The sequence below is a fragment of the Lagopus leucura genome, unplaced genomic scaffold (genome assembly GCF_019238085.1).
Source record: "Lagopus leucura isolate 7727_CA_CO unplaced genomic scaffold, USGS_WTPT01 Super-Scaffold_100030, whole genome shotgun sequence".
Taxonomy (NCBI): Eukaryota; Metazoa; Chordata; class Aves; order Galliformes; family Phasianidae; genus Lagopus; species Lagopus leucura.
Genome location: NW_024962281.1, coordinates 469,909 through 494,739, shown reverse-complemented (window position 1 = coordinate 494,739; position 24,831 = coordinate 469,909). Strand labels below are relative to the sequence as shown.

At 52.2% G+C, this 24,831-nt stretch overlaps 1 protein-coding gene and 1 long non-coding RNA gene across 5 annotated transcripts; both read right to left on the bottom strand.

Annotated features, from left to right (window-relative positions):
- Positions 1-477: 477 nt before the first annotated feature.
- LOC122185742 lies at positions 478-11,031 on the bottom strand. 4 transcript variants are annotated; one of them, XR_006180967.1, is made up of 5 exons: positions 10,161-11,031; positions 8,633-8,728; positions 5,925-6,198; positions 1,382-4,833; positions 478-973 (listed from the first exon to the last, which is right to left on the bottom strand). It is a non-coding gene; the product is annotated as an uncharacterized LOC122185742 (long non-coding RNA). The 4 variants fall into 4 exon arrangements; XR_006180969.1 differs by lacking the exon at positions 478-973 and having other exon boundaries at positions 1,199-1,467; positions 1,595-4,833; XR_006180966.1 differs by lacking the exon at positions 478-973 and having other exon boundaries at positions 1,199-4,833.
- A 3,838-nt stretch (positions 11,032-14,869) lies between these two features.
- On the bottom strand, positions 14,870-17,625 carry GRXCR2 (glutaredoxin and cysteine rich domain containing 2). Its single transcript, XM_042881821.1, has 3 exons — positions 17,356-17,625; positions 15,719-15,934; positions 14,870-15,049 (listed from the first exon to the last, which is right to left on the bottom strand). Exons 1-3 carry the CDS (start codon positions 17,623-17,625, stop codon positions 14,870-14,872), a joined length of 666 nt encoding a protein of 221 aa, XP_042737755.1.
- Between the last annotated feature and the right edge of the window lie 7,206 nt (positions 17,626-24,831).

The following is a 24,831-nucleotide window of genomic DNA, read 5'->3' as shown; positions in this document are numbered from 1 at the left end:
GGGTGTTCAAAGCAGTAACTGAAGAAGAATCAACATGTTAATGAACGTATTTAGTCTTGGCCATTACATTTCATTAATATTTGGCGTTTGGCACTCAGACTCCAAACTCACAGCAGTCAGATAACACCAACCATGCAGCACTCCAGGCAGTTCTGTTCCTGGCTCACTGGGATGGTTTACACCACAGCTCTCCCATCCCCAGCGCAGTGCAGCAGCTGCAGGGAAGCACCAGAGCAGGTCTGTGCTCCTCTGAGCTTCGCACCGAAGGTTTGAAGTGATACCATAGTGTTACACGTGTCACAGGAGGAGGACACGCAAAGGAGATGCTCTGTGTTGGGCACTCCTGCACCCTGCTGATCCCCCGCAGCCTTCTGCCTCTGCTCAGACACAACAAGAGAAACATTTCCTGAAAGAATTCAGATGCACGCAATTTGAAACTTGTACCGAGGCACATCTTTACAGTTGGGTATAATTACACTGGCGGGAGCACGGTAACCAAACACCGCCATCAGGGCTGTAATAACGAGCAGTGCTGACACAGGCAGGAAGCGGCAGCCCCACTGTGCTGCTGAGGTCGAGCTTTGTTTTGGGGCAGTGAAGTCCATCTCAGAGCAGTGCATGGGCTGTGCTTGTGCCTCCGAGAAAGACAGCAATGGGCTGGAGAGGCTCGGGGCTCCTCATGGCAGCGAGGGCTGTTTGTGCAGCAGGGCTCCGCGTTCCCTGATCGAATGCGGTCCCTAGGGATGGTGCACCAAATTCACAAGGAGATGCCATTCCCAAGCTTACATTTTTTCTCTGTGATTTCACAATCAGTGTTCCAGTCTACAGTCGTCTCTTTTTTCCCCCCCACCTCCACACATGGAATTCTCTCCCCTCAGTAAAATGGTACCAATGAAGATCAGATAACAGCCATGGAGTCGCGATGGCAATGAAGATATTCTGTTCCCAGGAAACAATGCAGGTTCTTTTTCTCCTGCAAAGCAGAGAACATAGGCTTATAATAACGTTTATTAGGAGGTAACCGACAGCCGTTTGCTCTTGTTCTGAAAGTACTCAGAGCTGAGCAAACCTTCCCTCTATGGGCAGACCCTGAAGATGTTGTTTTCCAGCAGGAAACCTTCAGATAGAAACAACTTCTTTCTTAAGATTACCACACTGTGATGTATTAAGTGAGAGAACAAAAGACAGGACACAGAAGTTGACGCACTGCCCAGAAACTCAGAGATATTATTAAGCTTAACGTTGCAGCAGACAGTTATTTTTCTTGAAAGCATCCCGCTTTTATGGAGCTATTTCTAAAGGACAACAAGCTGTGTTATTTGTACAACTGCAAAAAGCACAACGTGCAACGGGCATCACAGATCTGAGCAGTTTTCCTCACCTGTAGAAGGATGCTGCATTTACAACAGCTCACAGGAGCACCTCAACAAGCTGCTCCTGAAAAAGCCTCTCCGTCATGTTAATACCCTGAACAAAAGCACAGATAAATGGCAACTTTACACACAGCTTCAGTACCTCACACATCAGAAAGAGGAGCCCCACAGTACACAGTAACACCCTAGAGAAAAAAAGCATTTTTTGATCCCATATTTACTCTCTGCAGGTTCCCTGCTGCCTGCATGGCACCAAACACCACTGACTTCTCAGAGAGGAACCGGAGAGGACAGAGGACTCTTTGCAGCTCCCACGCTGTTCCGAGGTGCTGTGATCCCGCAGCAAATCAGTTATGTCACACACTGTGTTCCAGTTCTGCCCCTGCTCCTTGCTTCTCAATGCACTCCTCCTTAGAAGGGAAACGCCATCGCTTGTATTCTTTGCAAGTGGTTGGGTCTGCAGTGATTGAAGTTCTACACATCAGTAACTCTATAATGTAGGAAAACAATACTGAACAAAGTCACAGACACCATCAGAGGACCACAGGGTGAGCATTTCCTCTCAAGAACGGATCTGTGAAGGGAAAAGGAACCGTGAGACAATAAACTGTTAGTAAGGCACCATTTGGGTTGTTGGTTTGTTGGGGTGCAGGGCAGTTCAGCCCCAGGTGCTTCCCACCACCTCCATTTGGATGCACTGAGCTGCTTCCCTCAGGATGGGAAGCTTTGCTGTTTTGTTTGTTAAGTGCTCTTCCGTGCCAGGGCTGGATGTGGTGTTTTGCAGCAAGGCTCTCCTCAGTTTTGATTTGGATTCAAGTGCAAGCTTCAGTAGTGCAAAACAAGCAGCTCTGCATTTGTTGTACAAGCAGAAGAAAGAAAACATGGTCACCGTGTAGAAGAAAACCTAAAGCACCCCTCCTCGCCCACGCCTTCGCTCTGCACACTGAATAGCACCCCTTTGCCAGCTCTGCTGCTCCACTTTGCTCCGATGTTGCAGACATAAGGTTATCTGCAACTGAGATGGGCGAAGGCTTAACCCGGGCTGTTCTCTGCTGCAGCAAAAGAAAAAGAACGTCTCAGCTGGGGCCATTCAGAGAAAAAAGAAAACCACAAAACCAAGAAAAAAGGCAATTAGCTTTAACAAATAGGTCAGGAAAGCTTCCTTTCACATGTCCATAACAAATGAACGGGGTATTTTCTATCTACAGCAACCAGTCCATCTCTCACAGCTTCTCCTCGAAGACAACGAGCTGACTGCCTCGGCCCATCCATCTCAAGGAGAGGTGCCACACTTAGCAGAATAAAGCACTAATTGACATAAGCGAGGACGCTGAGGTTCACCCCAGGGGACTTGAAAATGTTGTTTATTGAATCAATTATGTTCACAGTGTGACAGCTGCTTTTTCTTTTATTTCTCCTCAAAGCACTGCAGACTTTTAGGCAGAAAAGTGTTGAGGAAGAAAAGGGGAAGGAGAGGGGAATCCATGTAATGACTAAAAATCCAAATGGGCAGATACGAGTTGTTACCCGGTATCTTTCCAGCAAGCAATGACTAAATCAAAGCCTAATCAATATATTCCTTTCAACTAAAGTTCAAACACTTAAAGCTCAGCCCCAGGAGATCAGGGTTAAAGGAGCCAAATCTGCACTACTTAGAGCACAATGATGCACTCGAAATGCAGAGCAAACTTTGCCTACTTATTACACACCGCACCTCTGTGGCTTCAGCTTAAAAGCTGCTCCATCCCAGAGGTGCTGTGCCTTGTGCCAGGAGCTGCCCTGCCCCGAGCATCCCGCACACTGCTGGGCAGCACTGGGAGCTTCCTCCACTGCAGACCTGCTGGGATTGCATTCAGTGCACACCAGAGCCCAGCTGACAGGACAGAGCACACGGCGTCTGTCGGGCACCCCACAGCTGCACGAACCCTGTAAGGTTTAAATAAGAGGTTAAGAGACACGCAGAAGCACAGTGTTTGAGTTTGATCACCTGCGTTCCCACTGCCAGCACACAGGCAGGGAAGCTGCAGGCACAGCACATACTGCCCTGCTGCCTCCACAGAGAGCGCACAGCTTCCATCCCTCTGGAACCGTGACAAAACATTTCTCAGTTAAACACTGAGATTGGAGCTCGGCTCCATTTAGCAAACACCACATTACAGCCTTCCTTTACTTTCCACCCCATATACATTCAAGCCAAGGGAAAGGAATCTAAAAAAGAAACCAAGAAGTGAAAATGACTGAAATACTGCAACATTTCAGAGACAACGGATAAACCGCACATCTACGTAACAAAGATGCTCTGCTAGAATCGCTCCTTTATCACGCAGCCTTACAATCGCTCCGGCTTTGCCCTTGGAGTGCTTAATGCCAGCAGAGATCTTTGCGACTTCAGAGGGCAGGGAAAGATCCCTGTGAGATGGGGCACTGCGGGGCTGTTATGCATTTAAAGAAATAGAGCTGCCAGAGAATAGATTTGGTGCCAGTAACAAAAAGTGACTAGAAAGATCGTTGTCTTTAACGTCCAAGAACAGTTCCATGAGCAGTTCACCTGTCCCTCTCATCCCACAACATTCAGTATTTAGCATCGCAGTACATGAGCTCAGCTGCACTCACTCATCCAGCTGAAGCTCCCAGCGCTGTCTCCTGCTGCTCTGTCTGCTCCATCCCCTCAGCCCCACACCTCCTGCAGGACACAGCAGTGCTGCTGCTGGGACATGAGGGTGAAGTCTGGGCTTTGCAAGCAGCAGCCTTACTTCTCCCAGCCAGCCAGGGCAGGTGCAAGAGAAGCAAGGGCTGTCCGATTGCACCGTTAGGAAGGATGCAAACCAGGTGCTGGAAGAAGTCAGGCAGGCACAGTGGAAGTGAGGAGAATCCTCACCAAGCTCCGTCACTCACACGAAACTTCTTTTCTACCTCTACATAATACCTGTTTGCATTGCCATTTATTACTTGTGGGCAAAATGTGTCTCTGAAATAAGCTGTGGCCAAGCCGCTACAGAGACCCCATCTAACAGCTTAAAAGAAATGAAATGCATACACACAGCTGTTGCTTACAGGGAGAGCAACTTCAGGGGTAAAACTAAAGCCTGTGCATGTATTCCAGGCACATAGCTCATCTGCATTTTTCTTTTCCAGAGCTCTGCAAACACAGCCAACATTTTTAATGGATTTCTAACACAGCACTGAGCGACTCCGTGGTCAAGTTTCTCCATCTGCTCGCTGTGTGCTGCCTGCAGCCTGCAAGACAGGTTCTGTTACATGCTGTCATTGCTTACAGTAGCAGAGATGCTCACTTTCGCTTTCTTGATTATTTTTTTTTTAATTTAAAGCAAGAGCAAGAAGATTGTACAGCTTTCAAGAATAAGCAGACGAATGAATGGTCATGCTGTGGTTTGAACTCCATTCCCACCTACGGCTCTTGGGGCACAGCTCTCGTGCCAGCAGGATAGAAGGCAGAACGCTGCAAAGGACACATTAAAATGAAAGTAAATAAGTAGAAGAAAACCTTTACAAGAATTCACCACTCGGTGCTCACAAATAATTAGAGTCACACCTGGACTGTGGACTTCAAGTACACCTGACAAACAAATTTCTCCATTAAAGAACTAAGAAAACAACCAATGGGAAGCGTGGGTTTGCTTCAGTTCTGCACACACAGGTTTTCTGAACCCAGCTGTGAAACTGCTGTGTGAAGCAGGCACGGAGAGATGCCTTCACTCATCAGAAACAAGACGAGAGCCGAGGGGGAGGCAAAAAACCCTCATCTACACAGCAATAGAGAGACTTCTCTTGCTCATTCTGACAGCAGCCACAATTTTTTTGTATTTTTAAAGTTGAGGCACATGATGAGCCCCAGCCCCCCCCAGGTCACAGCTGCAGGACTCTGCACATCCCAGTGGCACCGCAAACTGCAGGAGGCACTGCTGCTGCTGCCAGGCTGGCTGTGCACCGCCGCCACAAACCAAAGGCCTCCGAGCCCTGTGCGCCCCACGGCGCTGCTGCAGACGGTGCCCATCCGACCCACGACCCCACTGAGAGACAGAGCTGCAGAGGTGCACAGAACTGCTGCACGAGATGGGCTGCGGCCATTGGAAATGCACTGGGCTGCCAAAACCAGCCAGCACTGCTGGAGAAAAGCAATGGGATATAAATCACGTGGGCTATTTGTGACTATTTCAGTGCAAAGGTGCTATAAAGCTGCAGATTATTATCACAGTATCAGCTCGTGCAATGAGACATTAGAAAGAAGAACTGTTCCGATGCCCGGGGGAAATCAGGAATAAGAATAAATTACAGGAATTGGTACAGACACACACACCATGCTTTAAAAGGTAGTTGAAACAAAGCTATTACCATAATAAAACTAAACCCATTTTTGTTCCGCGTGCTCTCTGTAGAGAAGAGAAAAGGTCAAATATTCTTTCAGCGGTCAGAAGAGAGAAGGAACCCATACTAAAAATACCAAATTTATTTTAAGACTGGACAATGGGATGGTTTGAAAACATTTACAGTGTCATTCCAGGAAGAATTTCAAGGAATGGATGAACCTACCCTCTTCATGTCTTCTATGATGAACTGAGGAAAAGCTCCCAGCACACAGCAAACCTGAGCAGAACTGACGCTCTGCCTTTCTGTGAGGTTACCCTACAAAACAGGAACAGAACACCAAATTCTGTGCTCAGAAGATCTTCATTGTAAACTCTCCTGTAGAAAATCATTGCCTTGAAGTCTCCGTGGCTGCAGGATGGATGTCAGCAGTGAATGTCCAGCACCAAACCCGGCTATACTGGTCAGCATTACTTATTAATTTTGCTGTTTCACCATTCTAGGAGGAAAAAAAAAAAGGAAGGTATTGATCTCTGATTGATTCCTGGGCACACAGCTGGCAGCACTGCATCCTCACAGCACTCACAAAGAGAAGTCTATTAATGAGATCCAACTACTAAATTATTGACCAGTTAAGTACAGCAAATTTGGTCTAATTGTTTTTGTGATGGGAGTTTAATTAAAGTGCCTTTAGTATAAGAAGTCTAGCAGTATCGTTCAGGTGTTGTCAGGGGAGGTTTCAAAATGAAAGCAGCAGCAGCACCCAGCTGGAGCACAGGACAGCCATGCAGTGCCTGAGCAGAGCTGCTGTCCTGCAGGAACCAGCGTGCGCCAGCAGCACCCAGAAGGGAGAACAGTGAAATTAACCAAAGCTGTGACAGCTGAGAAATATCTTCCTCAGTGCAGGTCCCCCTCAGCTCACAACCAGCAGCACAAGGATTCACAGCCCGCGCCACGTTCTGCTCAACCTGCACACTTCCAGCAGTGCTCACACAGGGCACGGCCTCAGCACGGCCGCGTCAGCCCTCGCAGCACTGTGTAACCTGATGCACGAGCTGCCCTGCAGGAGGCTGAAGCTGTTGGCTCAGACACACTGCATGGTTTGGGACTTCTTGCTCTCCTCAACTCACAGTGCCCTGAAGAGCTGCACAGAGCTGCTGCTGAACTCTGCTGGCAGCACTTCATGGGAGAGGAAGCAAGCAGCTCCGTGCACAGGAGGTGTCCCTCTGTACTCAGTTCTCATCTCTTTCGTGGCGCTGTTCTCTCTTCAGGGGCACAATGAACAATTTCCCCACTAATCAGATCACTCGAGTCTCCTCATGGCGAGTTCTCTTATTTCTCTCCAGTGCAAGCATGTTGATATTATGCCTTTTACATAATTCCTGCCTCTATTCAGACATGAACATCACCACAGGCATCCACACAGCTGAAGCCAACCTGTTTCCAATCAGTGCACCTCAAAGCCCCTCTCAGCTGCACAGGCTGGGGGAAGCAGCATGGCAAACATCAAGGACAGCCCCAGACCAGGGCAGCCAGAAGCAGCTGTGGGCTGCTGGAGGAGCGGGGCACAACTCTGCACCAGCAGCACCAGCACCCAAAGCTGATGGGAGGAAACGCCTGCCCCCAGAGCAAATGCTGACTGGGCTCTTGCTCTGCAGGGCTGCATGGCAGGGGATTCCAGCAATCCAAACCAAAATGGCTCATAAACCAGGAGGAGCATATCCTCGAACAGCAGAGTCCCACTACTGGACTTCTAAAAACACCTGAATGAGAAGGACTTGAACTTTGTCAGATTTATCAACCATTCTTGTAGCAGCCACGTGGGCCCTGCTGGACAGCAGTGCCACACTTCCCAGGGAACAGCACAAGGCAGAAGTAGCAACTAATTACAAGACACCAGAGCACAGTAAGAACTAACGGGGTTGACATCAGCAAGAAACAAATCATTTTTAAAGACAGTCTCATATCACATACCTGCTTATTCCACTGCTGCAGGAATTAGGAATTCCACTTTAACCCTGCCAGAAACCTGCATGAAGACATTTCTGTGCTCCTCTCTGCACAAATACCGATGCCTTACTCCCAAGCAAAGTCCCATGGGTCCCATGGCAGTTCACATCTCTGAGGCCCAGCAGGCCAAACATCAGAGAAGGAAAACTGTTTGGGAGTGGGAACGCTCCCTGCCAATGGCTGGCAAGCAGGAGCCAGCTGGTAGTTTTAACTGCTGGCCAAGCATCTGCTGGTGGGCATGAGAGCACAGCAGATGCCCTGGCTGTGCTGGAGCAGCAGGGCAGACTTCTATGACTGCACAACAGCACATGGAAAATTAATTTCCAGCCATTCCTTGTGCTCTGGCCAGAGAGCCTAACCCAGAGCTTGAAGGCAGCAGCAGAAAGCTATGGGACAGCAACCAGCACTGCTTTACATGCAGTCAAGACAAAGCAAAGGAAATCATAACTCATCTCAAGCTCTCAAAAGGCAACAGACAACACTTCCCAGGGAGGGGGAGCACAGCAGGCACTCAGACCCTGCCAGTTTGGGTTTTCCAAGCTCTCCTTGAAGAGGGACATTCTCATTCAGGAATGTGTGCTGTGTCCGTCTGAGATATGTAGCGAGTTTGTTTCTCTGCTGCATACAAAGCCAAGTTTCCTCTTCTCACAAATGGTGAAGGACAGGCAGCCACTGGAGGACACACAGGAGTGAACACCAAGGGACCGTGCCCTGGGTTCCCACATTTCCTACAGCCTGTAAGGGCTCCTCTCACCTCCTGTGCAGGGACTCAGGATGCCACACACAGCTTGCAGCATGCTAAAGGCCCAGTGAGAACTATTTTAATTCCCTCTGAGCTCCACTGCAGAGCAGCTTTTTGTAAGAGATGTAAAATTTCACAAAATGAGATCAACCACAATCAGGCATTAAGCTTTATGACTTACCTGAACTTCTCCAAACGATCATCTTTCTCAGGATTTCAGGAATTACAGCCCTGCATGTCACAACTTCCCTCCAGCAAATAATCCCCACGGACAAATCTGATGATGAAAATACATTACAAGTGTTAAAGAAGCAGATATTAGCATCTTTAAAATAAAAATGGAGACATAATAAGACCTCACAGGCACAGCAGGCGTGCGAGCAGGAATGCTGGCAACAGATTTTTATTGCTTTGAACACAGCCTTGTCCTCTGCTGCTCAGGGGCAGTGGGCAGGCAGGGCAGCAGCACTCACTGAAGCTTTCCCTCATTGCTGCCCACAGCCCCATCCGTGTTCCCCAGCCCATCCCTGGGCAAACACACTGCAATCAGATTTACAGTGCTGTCCCGTCTCATTTATTACGCACTTATTTCTGTGCTGAATTGGACCGACGACAAGAACAAAGCTATCTATTAGGAGACAAATTACAGTTATTTTGCATCTCCAAAAAATGGCCAGCTTTTAGAACCACTTTGTCTTTTAATATTTAATGACCCAGATGAAGAACAGAAACCTCAGGACTGTGCAGAACACGAGGCCAGCTGGCAGGCAGCCTGGGTTAAGGACTTGTCAGGGATAAAAGCATGTTCTCGAGCGGCACTCGGCTGGGTCTGAGAGATGAAAACTTTATGGAGCTCAGCTTTCAGAACTCAAATACATCACATCAGTGATACGAAGCATCTTCACGGAGCAGAGAACAGAAAAGTGTTCTCTAGGATGAGTGCTTTTCTGCCTTCAATAGAGCTGCCACAGCAGCACTGATGCCCTGCTCTCTGTAATCTCAGAGCACTCTCACTGACCTGCTCACAAAGAGCGCAGCCCCGGAATGAAGGGCCCTGCTAAGCTGTAAGACAGAAGACACCCCCAGATGTATGACAAGGAACACACACAAGCACTTGGGTTGAATGGGAGGCAAGTTCTTATTCCACTGCCAATAAGAATCTCATCACTGGTCCAGTATTTGAAAGAAGAGAATTATTTTCAGGGATAGTCATACGGCATTTGATCTCCACAGTGCCATAACTGCTTAACACGTACCCTACAGAGGCATACTACTTTACATGCCAAATATCTCTTGCAAACTCAGCAACTGAAACACAACCCACACAGTATCACCGGGCCTCATGTGACCGCTTCCAACCCCAGCAGATTTATTTCCCATCAGTGCAACTGGGAAACGGCAACACTTCCACTGTTTCTGCAGCCAAAAGATGCTGTAGCAATTGGACAGACCGACATGATGGCAAATGGAGTTTCACCAGAAACGTAATGATTTCACCATGCAAGAAAGGTGCTATAAGGGAAGAAGATTGCTTACCCATATCAGAAGATTCCAGACTCACAGGGGAAAGCCCCACCAAAGAGGGATCTCCAACCAGAGATCCTTCCTTGCTGGCAGTCAGCCCTTAAGTGAGGTCTAAGAGAGGAGCAGCCAGGCTCCATCCCTCCCTGTCACACAGGTAAATTGCTGCAGCTGTGTTGGTGACTGACCTGACCGGGTCCTTTCCCAGGTGCTCCATCAGTGGTGCAGGCCAGGACTCAGCAGTTCCCATGCAGATGGTTATCCATGGGACTGCCTTACCAGGAGAGAAATGCACAGCGCAAACATCACAGTCTCTCATGCAGGAACAGGGAATAGCCCTGCTGCTGAGGGGATGGGGCTGCAAGGACCTTACTTCTTCTGTGGAAAGCAATCAACACTCATCAATAATGAAATATAAAATTTAAAGCATATGAGAATGTATTGAACTCAGTTCTTAAAAGTTACTGTATTGCCTACGACGATAAAAATGCCAGATTGAAGAAATACTGAGCACCAAATAATGACCAACGTTAAATAATACGAAGCTTTAGAAAAGGAGGAGAAGTTGCATTTAAGACCAAATCAATCTGGGTAATGCAGTGACAAAGTGCATTTATGGGAGCTCTAAAATTCCAACACAGCAAAACTTTGGCTTCTGCGCTGACGTTCGGCTCCAGCACAGGCTGCTCCGTGCCCAGCTCTCCTGCCTTCTATTGCTGCAGATCACAGGTTGGCTTTAACAGCACAAGGCTCTCCCGTCCCGTTGCTCGCAGGCTGGAGGCTTCTCCTCCTCGTTCTGCTCTGAAATGGCAGCAGCCGCACAGCTTCATTAGCAGCGCAACGTACACACAGTGATGCCCAATCGCGTGAAACAAAGAGCCATCGACATAAATCTTCCGCTAAATAGCAGGCTCTATTACCCAAGTATTTAAACAGAAATAGACTCAATTTCCCGCACAGCACAGAGAAATAAATGATATTACGAGTCTGCGAGCAGAGTGACGGCCGGGCGCCCCCGGCAGCGCCAGAACCCCGCAGGGAGCACGGCACGGCACGGCCCCGACGTGGTGCCCGCTGCCATCGCTGTCACATCGGACCGCTGCTCCTTTCCCGGCTCCTCGCGTCGTGTGGCCGAGCTCAGGCTCCTAAAGCTTGGGCTCGCACAGAGCCGAGCAGCTCCTGCCGTGCTTAACGTGGGCTCGCAGCCATCCGCGCTCCCCCGGCTCTGCCTGCAGCACTGGGCCGCTCCGTTCCGTTCCGTTCCGTTCCGTCCCGTCCGGCTTCGCTCCGCTTCGCTCCGGGCGCGGTGATGGCGGCGGCCGCTGCGGATGAACGCCGCCCCCTGGCGGCCCCGGGCGGGCAGCGCCGCCTGAGTCCCGCCGACGTTCGTTACCCCTCGGGATGCCGGAGCTGCGCGGCTCGGCTCGGCTCCCCGCAGAGGGCTGCCCGGCCCATCCGCTGCTGAGCAGCTCCACGGAGGGCGGCTGTAGCCGAGAGGTCCCAAAACAAATTCTCGACACTGCACCACAGAGCGACCGTTTTTAAGCCATCGGTACCACAGAAATGACATTTTTTTCAGGAGTTTTTTGAGCCCACTGCACGGATGCAGAACACCACACAGAATTGCAGAACCACTAAGGCTAGAAAAGACCCCTCGGATCACCAAGCACGACCCCAACCCACCCCCAGCACACATACTAACCATGTCCCCAAGTGCCACAGCTCCAGGCTCTCACACACCTCCCCTGCGCTCCAGCACCAGAAGTGGCCGCTCAGGACAGAGCCCCGCACCGGGCCGCCCCGCGGTGCCCGAGCACAGCCACGTTCCGCTGCATCCCATCCTCCACCAGCAAAAACAGACAATTAAAATCGGTAATTTCTGTTCTCATTCGCTCTTCCTGCACATGTATCGATTGCTTTCCACAAGAAACAACAAACAGAATTGATTCCATTACTCATTATGCTGAATCCAGGGAATTAAGACCCCTCATGCCTCTCCTAATGGGAATGTGTGCCATCATTTATCAGAAGCAGCAGTTTTCATCTGCAGCGATGTTTCTTAGAAGTTACTTGGGGGAAATAGCAGGCCTTCTACAGCAGCGCTCTGTTCAGCAGCAGAAAGAAATCACTGCAGGTTACACGTAATGATTTGTATAAAAATGAAATATTTCGAAGCAGAGAAGGGCTGGTTTTACAGCAAAATCAAATGGAGCCCACATAAATCAAACTGACAGCTTCAAAGACTTGCAAAATGTAATAGCGTTTAAATGCATAAATATCCCAGTTCTTTCTTTTTCAACTCCAAGGAAATGAAGTGGTGACACTGCAAAATCAGCTGAACCTCTCCAGGTTCCTTCACGTTGTGACTGTGCTGCAGAGGTGGTGGTTGGGAATAAATGGGAATTTAAAACAATACTCCAGCAGCAGAGGCACAAACGCTGCGGTGCAGGCAGTGCGAGGGGTGCGAGTGGGCAGGAGGGGATGGACGCAGCCCCACGAACTGCCTGTGTGACTTTGTGCTCTGAGAACAGCTGCGCCTCCCTGCAGCACTCCGTGCTTCCACCCACAGAACCCCGGCAGGAAGAACAAGAGCAGGAGAGCTGCAATCAGCTTTAACTGTGGCGTTCTGAGCAACTGTGGCAATCCTCTCTTCAGTCATGCAGAGCTCCTGCTTAAAAGCAAGTGATGCACTTTGCTGGCACATGGAAATGAGGATTATTTTAACCTTTCTGCTCTGCGCCTCTGGCTGTCATAATTAGCCTCACTACTCACCTCCAACTGCCCTTCTTCGGTCCTATAGAAATTTAACACTGAATACGATTTCTGTTTGCGTTTCTATGCCGGCTCATGTGTTCCACAATGAAATAAAGCAGCCCTGCTTCTCCCCGACCTCCAGCTGCCGAGCAGCCAGGAGAGTCGGCAAAGGGCAGCCCCTGCCGTCCCTCCCAAGTTGACTCAAAGGTTTCCAGCTCTGTTTCAGAGCACATCCACAGGCAGCCATAGCGTGGCAGTGTAAGCCGGGCTGTCAGCGGGTGCGAGGCCCGAGCGGGGAGCCACGGCCCAGGACTCCCACAGCAGGACAAAGGCCATGGAGTTTGCTTTTTTTTTTTTTTTTTTTTTTTTTTTTTTTTGGAAAGAGAGAAAGAGAGAAAGAAAACCTTAAAGGTATCTTTGCCACAGCCCTGTTGTAGGGAAATAAAAGAGCAGCTGTAAATGATTAAGAGAAACAGACGATCGATAAAAGATTCCAGACTAAGCACGTGTACCAAAGTTCTGGCATTTCAGCCCATGAGGAAATTCGGATTTTGCCCAGGTAGGGGTTTCACACAGAGGACATCCCGGTTCCCGCCAGGGGCCGCAACGGCGCCGCAGGGACCCTTAGCGAGGAGTTGGGCTCGGCGTCCGACCAGCAGCCCCACATCACCGCCTTTATGTGCCACCCACAGCCCGGCCGTACGGCTGCCGAGAGCAGCGCAATCACCGAGCAGGCAGCGGTGACCTCAGCGACGAGTGCTTGCATCAGCTCTGCCGTAGACATTGAAGGATCAGGCAGCAGCTCCGCCCGCTGCTTTGTTCTCACCGCAGAGCTTTGATGCCGGCCCGCAGGGATCAAACGGCCGCTGCGGGGCTGAGCGCCCCGGTCGCTCTCGGAGCCGCGAGGATTCCTCTGCCCTCACCAAGAGCCGAAGGGCTGCGGTTATTCACACTGCAGATCCCAACGCGATAAATGGAGCGGAACGAGTATCAGCTGCATTTTTGTGCGCTTTGTTTGAAAATTAAATCATTCGTCCCCGCTCAGAAAATCCAGCGGCCCATCAGTGGAAGTCCGAGGGCTAAGAGGGCTTCCAACCATTGAAACAGCTTGGAGAAACCTCGCAGCCATCAGCAAACAGAAAGCTGGCAGCGAGCCGGGCCTGCAGCCTCAGCGCGGCGCAGGTGGGCAGCGCTGAGCTCATCGGTCTCACCGGTACGGCGCAAGTGAACGCAGCCTCGGCTTTGCTCATGAATATGCGGCGCCATGATTTAAGGCTTCGGGGAGAAAAAAAACACACAGCGTGTTTCCCCCATTTGCTTCCAGCTCCCGAATCCCGCGCATTCTGCACCATCAGGGGCAGCCTGCAAAGAGCTCAGCATCACTGCTCCACCTTAACTAATTAGAGTTTACCTTCTGCAGATTACATCATGGGATTAATATTGGGCAACTGGAGTCCTGCTCGCTGCCAGCCCGATCCAGAAAAAGTGCTGAGCAGTGGAGAGGGGAATTTCAGTTCAGCACTTCCTCCTAAGCTGGCTAAAAGCTTTTTTGTTTCTAGTTGAATAATAAATTACTGTAAGTTTCTATGGCTCCTGATTTGGGAAAAGTTTTCAGTTTCCCCCCATAAGCCAAACTTTAAAACAATCGTTGTGTCCATTAAAACAGACGTAAGAATCAGCAAAATCTTCAGGAAAAGTTCGTGACACCACGAGTTCAGAGGTAATTACAGAAGATGGTCTGATGTTAACGTGCTCGGCAAATTAAAGCCCAGGGGAGGCACCGCTCTGTGCTGCCGTGGCGCAGACCCACACCCAGCTGTGCCCATGCTGCTGCCTGCTGCTGCCATAGCAGTGCTGCAGGCACTGCCCACGCTGGGCTCCCGGTGCCAGGTGCAGTCCTGCAGGTCTCAGCCCCCACGTGCAGATCACATCACGTGGCTGTGCATTCGCAGGACGGGGCTCCGACTGAGCAAATGTGTGCAACAGGCAAGAGGAACAGCGTGGAGCAGAGGCGCTGCGTTCGTATTTATGGCGATCTCCCGAATCGTACTGCTCCCATCTTTAAAAAGTCCCCATGAGAGCAGAGCTGCTCGAGGTGAAATAATGCAAAGCTCCCCGCAGCCCCGGGTACAGCGCAGCTCCGTCACGCAGCGCAGACCTGGCAGGGCTGCACGCCGCTCTCGTTGCAGGCTGGGCAGCGCAGAGCCCTGTAGGACTCCTTGAATCTGTTTGCCAGCATTGAAAACTTGCTGCCATGGCACAGCGAGCAAGGAGCACAGCCTGATCCTTTACACTGGGAGCAAGTGTGCTCAGCACCTCTTTCCTGCAACAGAAAGGTCATGAAAAATGCTGTTACTCAGCATCAGACGTGAAAGTCAGTAAATACCTGGGCTGCTTTCAGCTTCTGCAGGGTCCTCCTGTGAGCGAGCCCTGAGCGAGGCTCCAAGCAGAGCATCCCAGCACCCTGCACTGCACACAGCAGGGTGGTTTGGGGCTGGCAAAGCTGCAGTGCTTTGTATTTACCCTGCATGGCAGCATTTGTCTTGTGGGATCAAATTGTGGTCGGATTAATTGGGGTTCTGACCAACAAAGTCTAACCCGTGAGAAAATAAGTGGAAGGCACAATCTCGTTTCAGCTGATATTAAAATTTTAGCCTGGGGAAGTCTCAGCCACACAGCAGCTGTGTTTGGCCTCGTCAGGCTGCAGAAACTCAGTCTGCTCTCAGTGATGGAGGATGGAGCTCCACCACGCTGCTGAATGTCAGTGACCTCCAAAGGAGAACCAAGCAGGAGGCACGAGGGCACTGGAGGCAGAACAACAGCTGAGGGTGCTGGCTGTGCTGCTCAGTCACATCCAAGTGAGAGGAACAAAGCGATGCTCCTAACCCAAATTTAGCTGAAGTGACAGATACTGACAGAGATGGGGATGGACGGGAGCACTGAATGGTTTGACCAGAACCAGGAAACAAAAACACTTCCTGTTTTCTCTTACCTGCACGTACTGGCTGCAGACAGCCTTCTTTTCCACATCCTTTTTATGTCCAGCACCAATTCTTTCTCTCCTCTCCCTGTACACAAAGGCCCAGTCGCTCACCCCCTCTGTCTGGATGATCCTTCTCATGAGCTCTCTCTGGTCCATTGGCGCACGGATGATTTTCAGGTTGTTGGTGTAGATGATGATCTGACCAAAGTCGATAACTGGGGAAGCCTGCAAGAGGATCTTATCAGTTTCCCACCTGTATAATATATGCTCTGCAAACACGTTTTGGATGGGGAAAGCTTCCCAGGATGGAAATTCTCATTTCAACCCAGAAGAAATGAAAAATGCACAATGCCCAGAGCAGCAGAGCCGGCATATGCCAAAAAGCCTCCGCACTGGGGACTGAGCCACGTCTCTTTGAAGGCTGAGCAGTTTGGAGGGGATGTCCAGAGCTTGGCCTGGAAGTAGCTGTTCAGATGATGGTTACCTATTAGGCAGCATTTGGTGGGGTTTCCAGACCTAAATGAAAACTTTTCTTCGTAATTTGCTAATGCTGACCAAGTGGTCAGATGGGGTGAAACAATCTTGTTACCCAGTGCTAAGCTGTGTTCCTAACAGCCAGCCTAAACAGCCATCCATGGGGACCCTTGCACTTATATTCTTTTCTAATGGTTTTAAAACCAGCTTTGTTCCAGTCACAGACATTTGAAAGCATCACTTTGCTTTCCCGATCTTTCTTTCCCTCACCTTTCCCAGGTATCACATGGCAGTTACCACATCCTATTGCTTTACCTACTCTTCATATTTCGCCCTGTGTAAGCATCCACGGCAAGAAGAGGTGCTCTGCTAACAAAAGGCCGTGCTGGCAGCTGGGCATCACTGCCCCAGAACAGAACCACAGGGTATGTGAGCACCCGCCCTACCCACAGCACCAGGCATGGAGTGCCCGTATCTGCACAGCTGTGTCCCTGCACCCAGTGCACACTGACACAGAGCAGGACCGGTGCTGGGCAGTGAGGTTACTGCAAGTACCAACGGTTAGGGAGCCTGGAGAATGGAGATGAGCGATACCCAGGAATGCAGAACCAATTAACGGCATAGATAGGATCACATCAGCGCTCTGTCTGGGGCAGGAGAGATTCACAGTGGTTTGATATTTTCGGTTAAACCAGATGCCCAGGGTATTACCTTGGTACAATCCAAGTATCAGCAAGTCAGGGCTCCTAAGGCAAACCTGAGGCTTGATTTAGCACCACTAATTAGCAGGGGGCTTGCTCCGAGACACAATGTCATGGGCACAGCCCTTCTGCCAGCACAAGTCATGCAGCTCTAATGTTTGAAATGCAGCTAATTGAGATAATATCCACCTTACGTTTGGATGCGTCGGGGTTATTCTGTACAGATACTGGGATACAGGGAAATGTTTCATCTCACACTGCAGAACAGACAGATGCAAATCAATGTGGTGAGGACCAAGGATGGAGCACAGAGCAGATGCTGCTGTGCCGATGGGACAGGGCTGTACGGGCGCACATTTAGAACGCCGCTAACAAAGCTGGCTACACCAGAATGAAGCCCCCGCCTGCGGTCCCTGGGCCCACATCTCCACCCGCCCCGCACGTCCCAGGGCCGAGGTCGGCACCACTCACCCCATAGAGCCCGCTGCCGGCGGGGGGGCAGCCGGGGCCGCTCCCATCCCCCCCGCAGCCGCTGCTCTGCGGGGGTCCCGGCGCGGGGCCGTCGGGCGGCACCCCGGGCTCAAAGCTGTGCCGCAGCCGCCGGGATTGCTCCACGGCCGGCGGCTCCAACGCCTGCCCGTCCTCGTAGACCTGCTTTAGCACGCGGCCGCTGCACGCCGACGAGATTCGGAAGCGCACTTTGCGGGGCCGCTGCCCGGGGTTCTGCTGGAGCTCCTCCATGGCCGCGGCGCCGCGCTCGGCTCACTGAAAGCTCCCCAGCCTCCCCGTCGCACCATGTATAATTCAGGCTTCTCGTAGCTCCTCTCATCTTACAGCAAAACCGACACTGCTGCGTTAAATATTGATAGAAGTTCACAAAGAGAAAATACCGAGATGTGTGGCAAGTTCTGCAGAGCTCCGGCGAGTGGGAACAGGAGTGCAGAACGAGGAACGGAGCGAGCGGGGCCACTGGACTGAGCGGACCGCCGCGCTCCGGGCTGCACCCTGCGGTCAGCGTTGTCCCAGTGTGCCGTCCCGCAGCTCCCCACCATTTCTGACAAGATGAAATTCACAAGGACAAGTTCACTGGAAAAGCTCTCCTCTCTCTCTAATAGGAATTGTGAATAATTCCTCTCCCGTTCCGGCTCTGAAACCCTGAGAGTACAAAGCTCCGTTTCGTTTTAATCCAAACGCGTTTCTCTGCAGGGCGGTGGAGATCCAATTAAGATTTCATCCCCTTTTGCTTTCAGCCTCTATCGGCAATTCCTGCAGGCTTTGGGCTCCGGCCCCACTCTGCAGCAGAGCTCCCTCCAGGGGCAGACGGGGCTGTGGGGCAGCAGGAGCAGCCCTGGGGGGCCGCAGTCCCCAGATCTCCCCCAGCCCCGTTGGGCCCCTCCGAACCAGGGCTCACCTTTCTTCTTGCAGGGAAAGGAGGGGTGTATTTAGTACAAAATGCATCAGTGGAGCAGCTGCTGGCAGCTCTCAGAGATCCCGACACCCGTTTACACCAAGCACTCACAGCAGGTGAAGGCTCTCCCTTTCAAGCTTCAGCATTTCAGCACATTTCTGCTGCTGAAGGAAGCAGCATTGACTAGAACCTGAGCGGAGCATCCTGTCTTCATCCTGCTGATCATTCACAACCAGAGCTTTATAGCTAAACATTCTCAACACACCCATTTATTATTAATTAGGAGTTGGCCATGCAGCACCAGGGGGGTTCAGAAGGCCCCTATGGCCCTCCCTATGGTGCCACAAGCTGTGGGCATACAGCAACGTGCCACGTGAGTGCAGCCAGGCACACCTCTGCATTCTCCAGCACCACGCAGTGCCTGTGCCACTGCCTGCTCCACCCCAACATGACCAGCTCATGTGGTGGAGCACCGATCTGCATCCATCAGGCTGTGCCCTCTGTGTACCTGGGAGCCCCATCCACCCCTTTCCCTGACTCGTCCTGTGCCAAGCAAGCCCTGCTGTTCAAAGGCACACAGCAGTCCTAATTGCCACGAACCACACTTTATAAGATACCTTAATTGGAGTTCATTTTCTTTTGATTAAGAGAACAATCAAACAGGAAACAAAGTTGAAAGCAGCAATGACAGCAGCACTTCACATCCACACCAGCAGCTGAGCAGCTCCCATGTTACACACAGCTCAGTGCCACAGACCACGGCAGGCCCAGAACTCCCATAGAATTCCTTCTGGGAGCCCTGCAGCCACCAGCACAGTGCGAGCCGTGCTAAGCCCTGCTCACAGCACCGCGCTGGGCCCCATCCTGCTGAAGGCATAGCAGTGATGCTGCACACTACAGAGGTCACCAAGCTCCACAATCTGCATTATCACAGGGTTATCCCTTTAGCCTTTGGTCCACCAGATTTAGCAGCGCGTCCTCCCAGCACACAGCCAGCCTGCACCCCCTCTGCACACTAGGAAGCACCAAATGCTGTTGGAAGCATTCCGAAGGTTTGCAGAACAAAGGCAGACAGCCTTGCCCTAAGGAGCGTAACATGTTGCTTTATGTCTATTGCAACAACACAGGATACGTACAAACGAGGACAGATAGAGAAGTGGTGGTGAACTGCACTGCAGCTCTTTGAAGACATGTTTCCACCTGCACATTTTGCTGAGAAATGTTTTGTTGCTCTTTGCTCATTTTCACTTCCTTGGAGCGCTGCGGCGCTCCTCCTGACAAAGCAGCAGCAGCAGGAAGCAATGCAGGCAGCTACTCACAAAGGGATGTGCAGGGGCTTCAGCTGGGCTGCATCCCACGCATCATCGCTGCATTGCTGGGAGCGGCAGGCAGGAAGGCAGCTGCAGCCATTGTCTAATGGAGTCGGAGGGGGCTCTGTGTGCTGAAGAGAGCAGGAAGTGAAAGCAGGAGAGAAAGATACCTCATGGGGTCACAAGTGGGCATCCTTGCTGCTGGTGTAAGAAAAGCTTAATTTTTGTATAAACACTGGGAAAAATCTCACCAGCACTCAGACACCCCTGGATGCACAAAGAAGAAGGTTGTGAGACCTAATGGGGGAGAAGGTAGCGGCATGACCACAGTAAATACGGTGGTGAATGAGGAAATATCAGCATGCCACATTAACTGTAACTGCCTGTGAGCAAGAGGAGGAAGCTGGCCTCCCTGTGCTGCTCCACAGGTTCCCACAGCAGGGGCAGCCCAGCCCCCATCCCCTCTCCCCCTCAGCCTGCACAGCGCTGTCACTGCTGGGCTCAGCCCGGCCCCACGCTCCCTGTGGCTGCTCTCCACACGTCCGTGCTGCAGGGACCCACAGCACCACAACAGCTTCGTTCCTGCACAGCACAGTGACAGGCACACCCTGTGCTACCGAAGGGGCCCTTGCCAGCAGCACAGCAGCAGCTGCCCCTGCCCTGAGCCCCATCCCATTGCCACACGCAGCATTTCCATGCACTGCTGAGCAGACCCAGCACAGCTCTCCAACAGCAGCTGCACACTGAGCTGCCAGCTGTAGGGACCCAGCCATGTAGGTATCTGCCACCACTCACTGTCACACAGTGAGGGACTGCCCCATCCTTCTCCTTGCCCCATCCTTCTCCTTGCCCCAAAGAAAAGATACCCTCATCACTTTGATCTCATAAAGCAAAGAAAAACCGTTTCCTTTCTGCATGTGCTCACTGTCAGCAAATCTCCACAGCTGAGCTGCATGAGGAGCAGCCTGCAAGCACCCAACATGCTGCAGAGATGTAGCAGCACCCCTGGGCAGGATGGGCACCGTGCCCACTGACTGGGATTCCTCAGGGAATGGTGGGACAGCAGGAAACTGCTGCTAAATTGCAGTGTCCTGTGCAGGTGCCCCATGCCTGATATAACCCATCTGCTGCCATCCTGCTGGGCAGGTGCACCTGGGAACATGGAGGGACAGCAACAGCACTGCTCCTGGCAGCTGTGTTTAATGAGGTAACTGAATCCTGACATTGTCTGCTGTCAGCCCTGCATGAGGAACAGCTGAGCAGCACTCAAGGCAACATTCAAAGGCCTTTTGGGCTGGTGCTCGGGTCCATTGCTTCTTGAAAGCTTTTATTTCTTCTCATCTTAAAAACTGAAAATCACCCCCTGCAGACTCAGCCCTTATAGGGTAGGTAGCAGGCAGCAGGCATAGTGCTCCCAGTTTTGTATCCCTTTGCTGCACTGTGGGCACAAACAACAGCGCTACGTGGACGCGGTACTGCAGGGATGGAGCTCCATCGGCAGCTCCTTGGGCTCCCCACCTTCCCCTCCCCAAGAGCAACTCCGGTCCCAGACCACAAAGCCATTGCCACGCTGCCTCTGTCTGCATGCCTGGCTCCACATTCCCACCTGGCTCCACGTTCCCATCCAGCTCTGTGCCCCCACACAGCTCCATCCCCGCTGCAGCTGCCCAGCACAGGGCACACACAGCACTGTGAGTGGCATCAGAGCGGTGTGTGGGGACGTGGCCGCTGCGGTTCCTCATCCCTGAGCAGGGCTGGGGGGCCGCTCGCCCTCCCACGGGCGCTGAGCCATGTGCTGTGCCTGGGCTGTGGGTGGCAGGAGGACAAGCTGTTAGCATGAGAGCTATAATTTGCAGCTGCTCACAAGTGGCACCCCCTCTCCCTGCCCTCCAGGATCCAAAAACAGCACGAAGGGTCCCTCATTTCCTGAAGGAGGAGGCATGTGGCACCCACCCGTGCTGTATATAGCGACAGCAGCTTTTTATAAACCCCACAAGGTGCTGCAGCCCATGTCCTGTTGCCCAGCTGCCCACACACACTGTGACCCTGCACACTGCTGTGGCCCCACGGAGTGCAGCCCGGAGCTGACCTGGGCTTGTGTAGTTACTGTGTCATAGTCACAAGAACTCCAAATGCTCAGCAGATACAATATGTGAAATTCAAAGCTGATGGAAGGAAATGCTGTTTCCACACTTCTCCTCCACAGTGGCTGACCTGGCCAGACAGAACCCTGCTCAGTGCAGGGCTGCTGCTGGCAGGGACTGCGGGGATGAGCTGGGACTGCAGCCCCTGCAGATGGGCATGCAGCCCCTCAGTGCTGCTCCTCTGGAATGTCCCTTGCAGGTTCCCAGCGCTGCGTGGTTCCCTGCCACACAGGTTCAGAGCAATGGAGCCCCAGAGGAGCAGCACACGGCTTCATCCAGCCCAGAGCTAATTACAGCATCAGCATCAAGCACAGACTTCCTAAATGAAAGGGAAGGACCAGCAGCTTCGCAGCTCTGCCTTTGTGCTTTAACCCCAGTTATGAGGCAAATGATAGAGCTCTGTGGGACGGTCTGAACACTGAGAAGCAGGAAAGCTGCACAGCCCAGCCCCAGACTGGGCACTGGTCTGCTGACTGGCCTCATCCTTGAGCTCCTCCATGCAAAGTGGGGGGGTGACACGCAGCCCAAGGGGCGTTCCGCAGCTGAATTAGTATTTGCAAAGCACTTTGAAGATTTAAGCAGTTGTGTAATGCTAAGTGTTGGAATCATCCATTTTTTATATTGCAGCAAAGCCTAGCGACTGCAATCAGGATCAGAGCCTCTCTGTGCCAGGCAGGGCAGCTGGAAACTCCTGGGCAGGAGAGCGGCCACCTGTGTCTGAAGGGCTCGTGGTGCACAGCAGGCAGGGAGCTGCGTGGACGCTGCTGGGGGCAAAGAAAGAGCTGCCCCAAGCTGCAGCGCGTGGCAGCGCTCTCAGGCGATTGCCAGCACTATGCCTGCCTTCAACAGACTTGTTTTGCACAGGATAAAGAGCAGCCCTCAGAGAGCCCCCAGACACTGGAGCTGGTTCCTGGCACCTGGCACCCTGCTCCTGCCCTGGCCTTGAGAGCCAGCACAGATAGAACCCAGTGGGAGCGCAGCTGGGACTGGCCAGGATGTGGTCAGGATGCAGCTGGGATGTGCTTGGGATGCGTCTGGGGCCAGCTGGGATGCAGGGCAGCAGTGATTCACCCGTGCCTGTGCAGCACCCACAGATTTCCATGGAAATCCACCATGGGCAGGAGAAACGTGTGGTGAGGTGTGCAGGCTTCTCGTAGGAGCTTTCAGTCCCACCCAGTGACCACAACTAGTTCAAATCAGGACTTGGGAAAAGTTAAAAGAATTTTTAAAGGACTCGTGAACAAATTGCATCTGAGAGCAGCGCTACCTGCGAGCACAGACGCAGCTTTCAGCTTCATCCCCACCAGCTCCCAACTTCATGGTATTTTGTAATTCATTTCCAGTCAGACGAAAATACACCGTGTGCCTACGAACCACAGAGCAGAAATAGAGAAGCAAATGTAAAAAAAAACCAACAAACACGACAAAAACCAGACTTCAAAACCTGTTCTCAATATGGCTGATGTCACACATTGCATCTTAAAGCAGCAGCCTGGCACAGGATGTTGCTCCCAACGACATGCATTACAAAGTGTGCGCTGTCAGCCGAGCGTGGATCAGCGTATGACAGACTACAAAGAAATACCAAAGTAAATGGAGACCTGAGATGAAACGGAGTGAAGTAATTGTTTCTGTGCGTTATCCTGAAGATGTCAGTGCTTAATTCAGCCAAATGGCCACCATTTGAAAGAAATTGCTCTGACAAAAACACACTGTGCGGAAAAATCATTGAAAGAAGAGCATTTACTGTATCTGCTGAATATTTCTGGAAATAGCCCTCCTCAGAGAAGTGAAGTGTGTCCTGCACTCACCAATCATTGCATTGTGTGTAAAAGCACCAAATAGAAATAAACTCTTCAGATCTACAATTGTTTCCTCTAACTCATAGGCTGCACACAGCTGAGATTGCGGCCATCCCTGCAGCAGCGGTTGGTGCTGCACAGGGAGCTCCCAGCAAGACAGCAAATCCCTCTGGGCTAAAGCCTGGGAGTGCAGTGTGCCCAATGGGCCCAGAAATGGAGGCGTGCAAAATAAATCTCATTGAACTGCAGCTTCCCATCTCTCTGTCCCCCTGTGAAAGCCTTGCTGGGTGGGTGCGGGTGGAGGCGGCCCAGCATTTGGAGGGCTGTGTGAGTGTCACAGTGCTGCAGGCAACAGCACCCTCCTGGGCATCATCAACCCATCACCGTGCAGGGAGGACGTGGGCACAGCTGGGGTTGCTGGAGCCACCGCTGGGACTCATGTTGGGACACAGAGCCGCATTGCTCAGGCAGCACAAGGCCGGGTTCTGCCATCCCCAGCAGCACCCCGGGCTTGCTCAAGCATCCACAGCTCAGAGCCTGGGAGCAGCGCTGCCGGTGCCCAGCCCTGGCCCAGCTGTGTGTGAGGGGGTTCGTAGCCATGGGCACCCCATGACCGAGGCAGGGAGAGCCCCAGCAGTGAGAAGCTCACACCCCCAAACCTCCGTATTCACACACCATCACCAGGGGAGGTTTCGGCACTGGCGGCACTGCTCTCACCTGGCCAGCACACGGGAGCTGCTGCTCTCCCACAAGCTGTGACTTGAGCCCAGAGCCGCCCGCCCGAGCGCAGCCAGCGCAGCCCCGAAGGAGCCGAACGGGTTGAGTGACTTTGTGCTGTGGGAGGAATAATCTCGCTGAGCTGCGGGAGCTGAGGCAACCTGGCGGGCGAGGACGTCGGCACAGAGTTTCCCCACGTCCCTCCAAGGTAAAACGGGATCGTAGTTGTGTTCGGAGGGCTTTTTATAGAGCTGCTGTCAAAACCGGTAGGCAGAGAGCTTAATTAGGACCGATCTTGGGAGCGAGGCTGTGCATGGGTGTGCGAGGGGCCGCTTGGAGCCGGAGCCGGGAGTAAACAGCTCAGGCTGATCTTATCGGGCTGCGCCCGCACCGTGCCGCGCCGCCAGGCGCCCGCAGAGCAGCGCAGGGCCGGAGCTCCTCGGGGTGCTGCCGGGACGGTGCGCGCCCTGCCCCACCGCGCGGTGCCACGCGGGGCTGCTGGGCACGGCCCCCTCGCTCCTGAATCAGCACTGACTCACCGCAGCTTGGATGGGAGTGCTAAGTAG

Bases quoted from the DNA above. Each gene is read 5' to 3' on its own strand.
- GRXCR2 (XM_042881821.1), bottom strand. From the start codon at position 17,625: ATGGAGGAGCTCCAGCAGAACCCCGGGCAGCGGCCCCGCAAAGTGCGC. The intron at 15,935-17,355 runs GTGAGTGGTGCC...ATCCTCTTGCAG, and splicing joins CCGGCAGCGGGCTCTATGGG to GCTTCCCCAGTTATCGACTT. The intron at 15,050-15,718 runs GTAAGAGAAAAC...TTTCTGTTGCAG, and splicing joins TCTGCAGCCAGTACGTGCAG to GAAAGAGGTGCTGAGCACAC.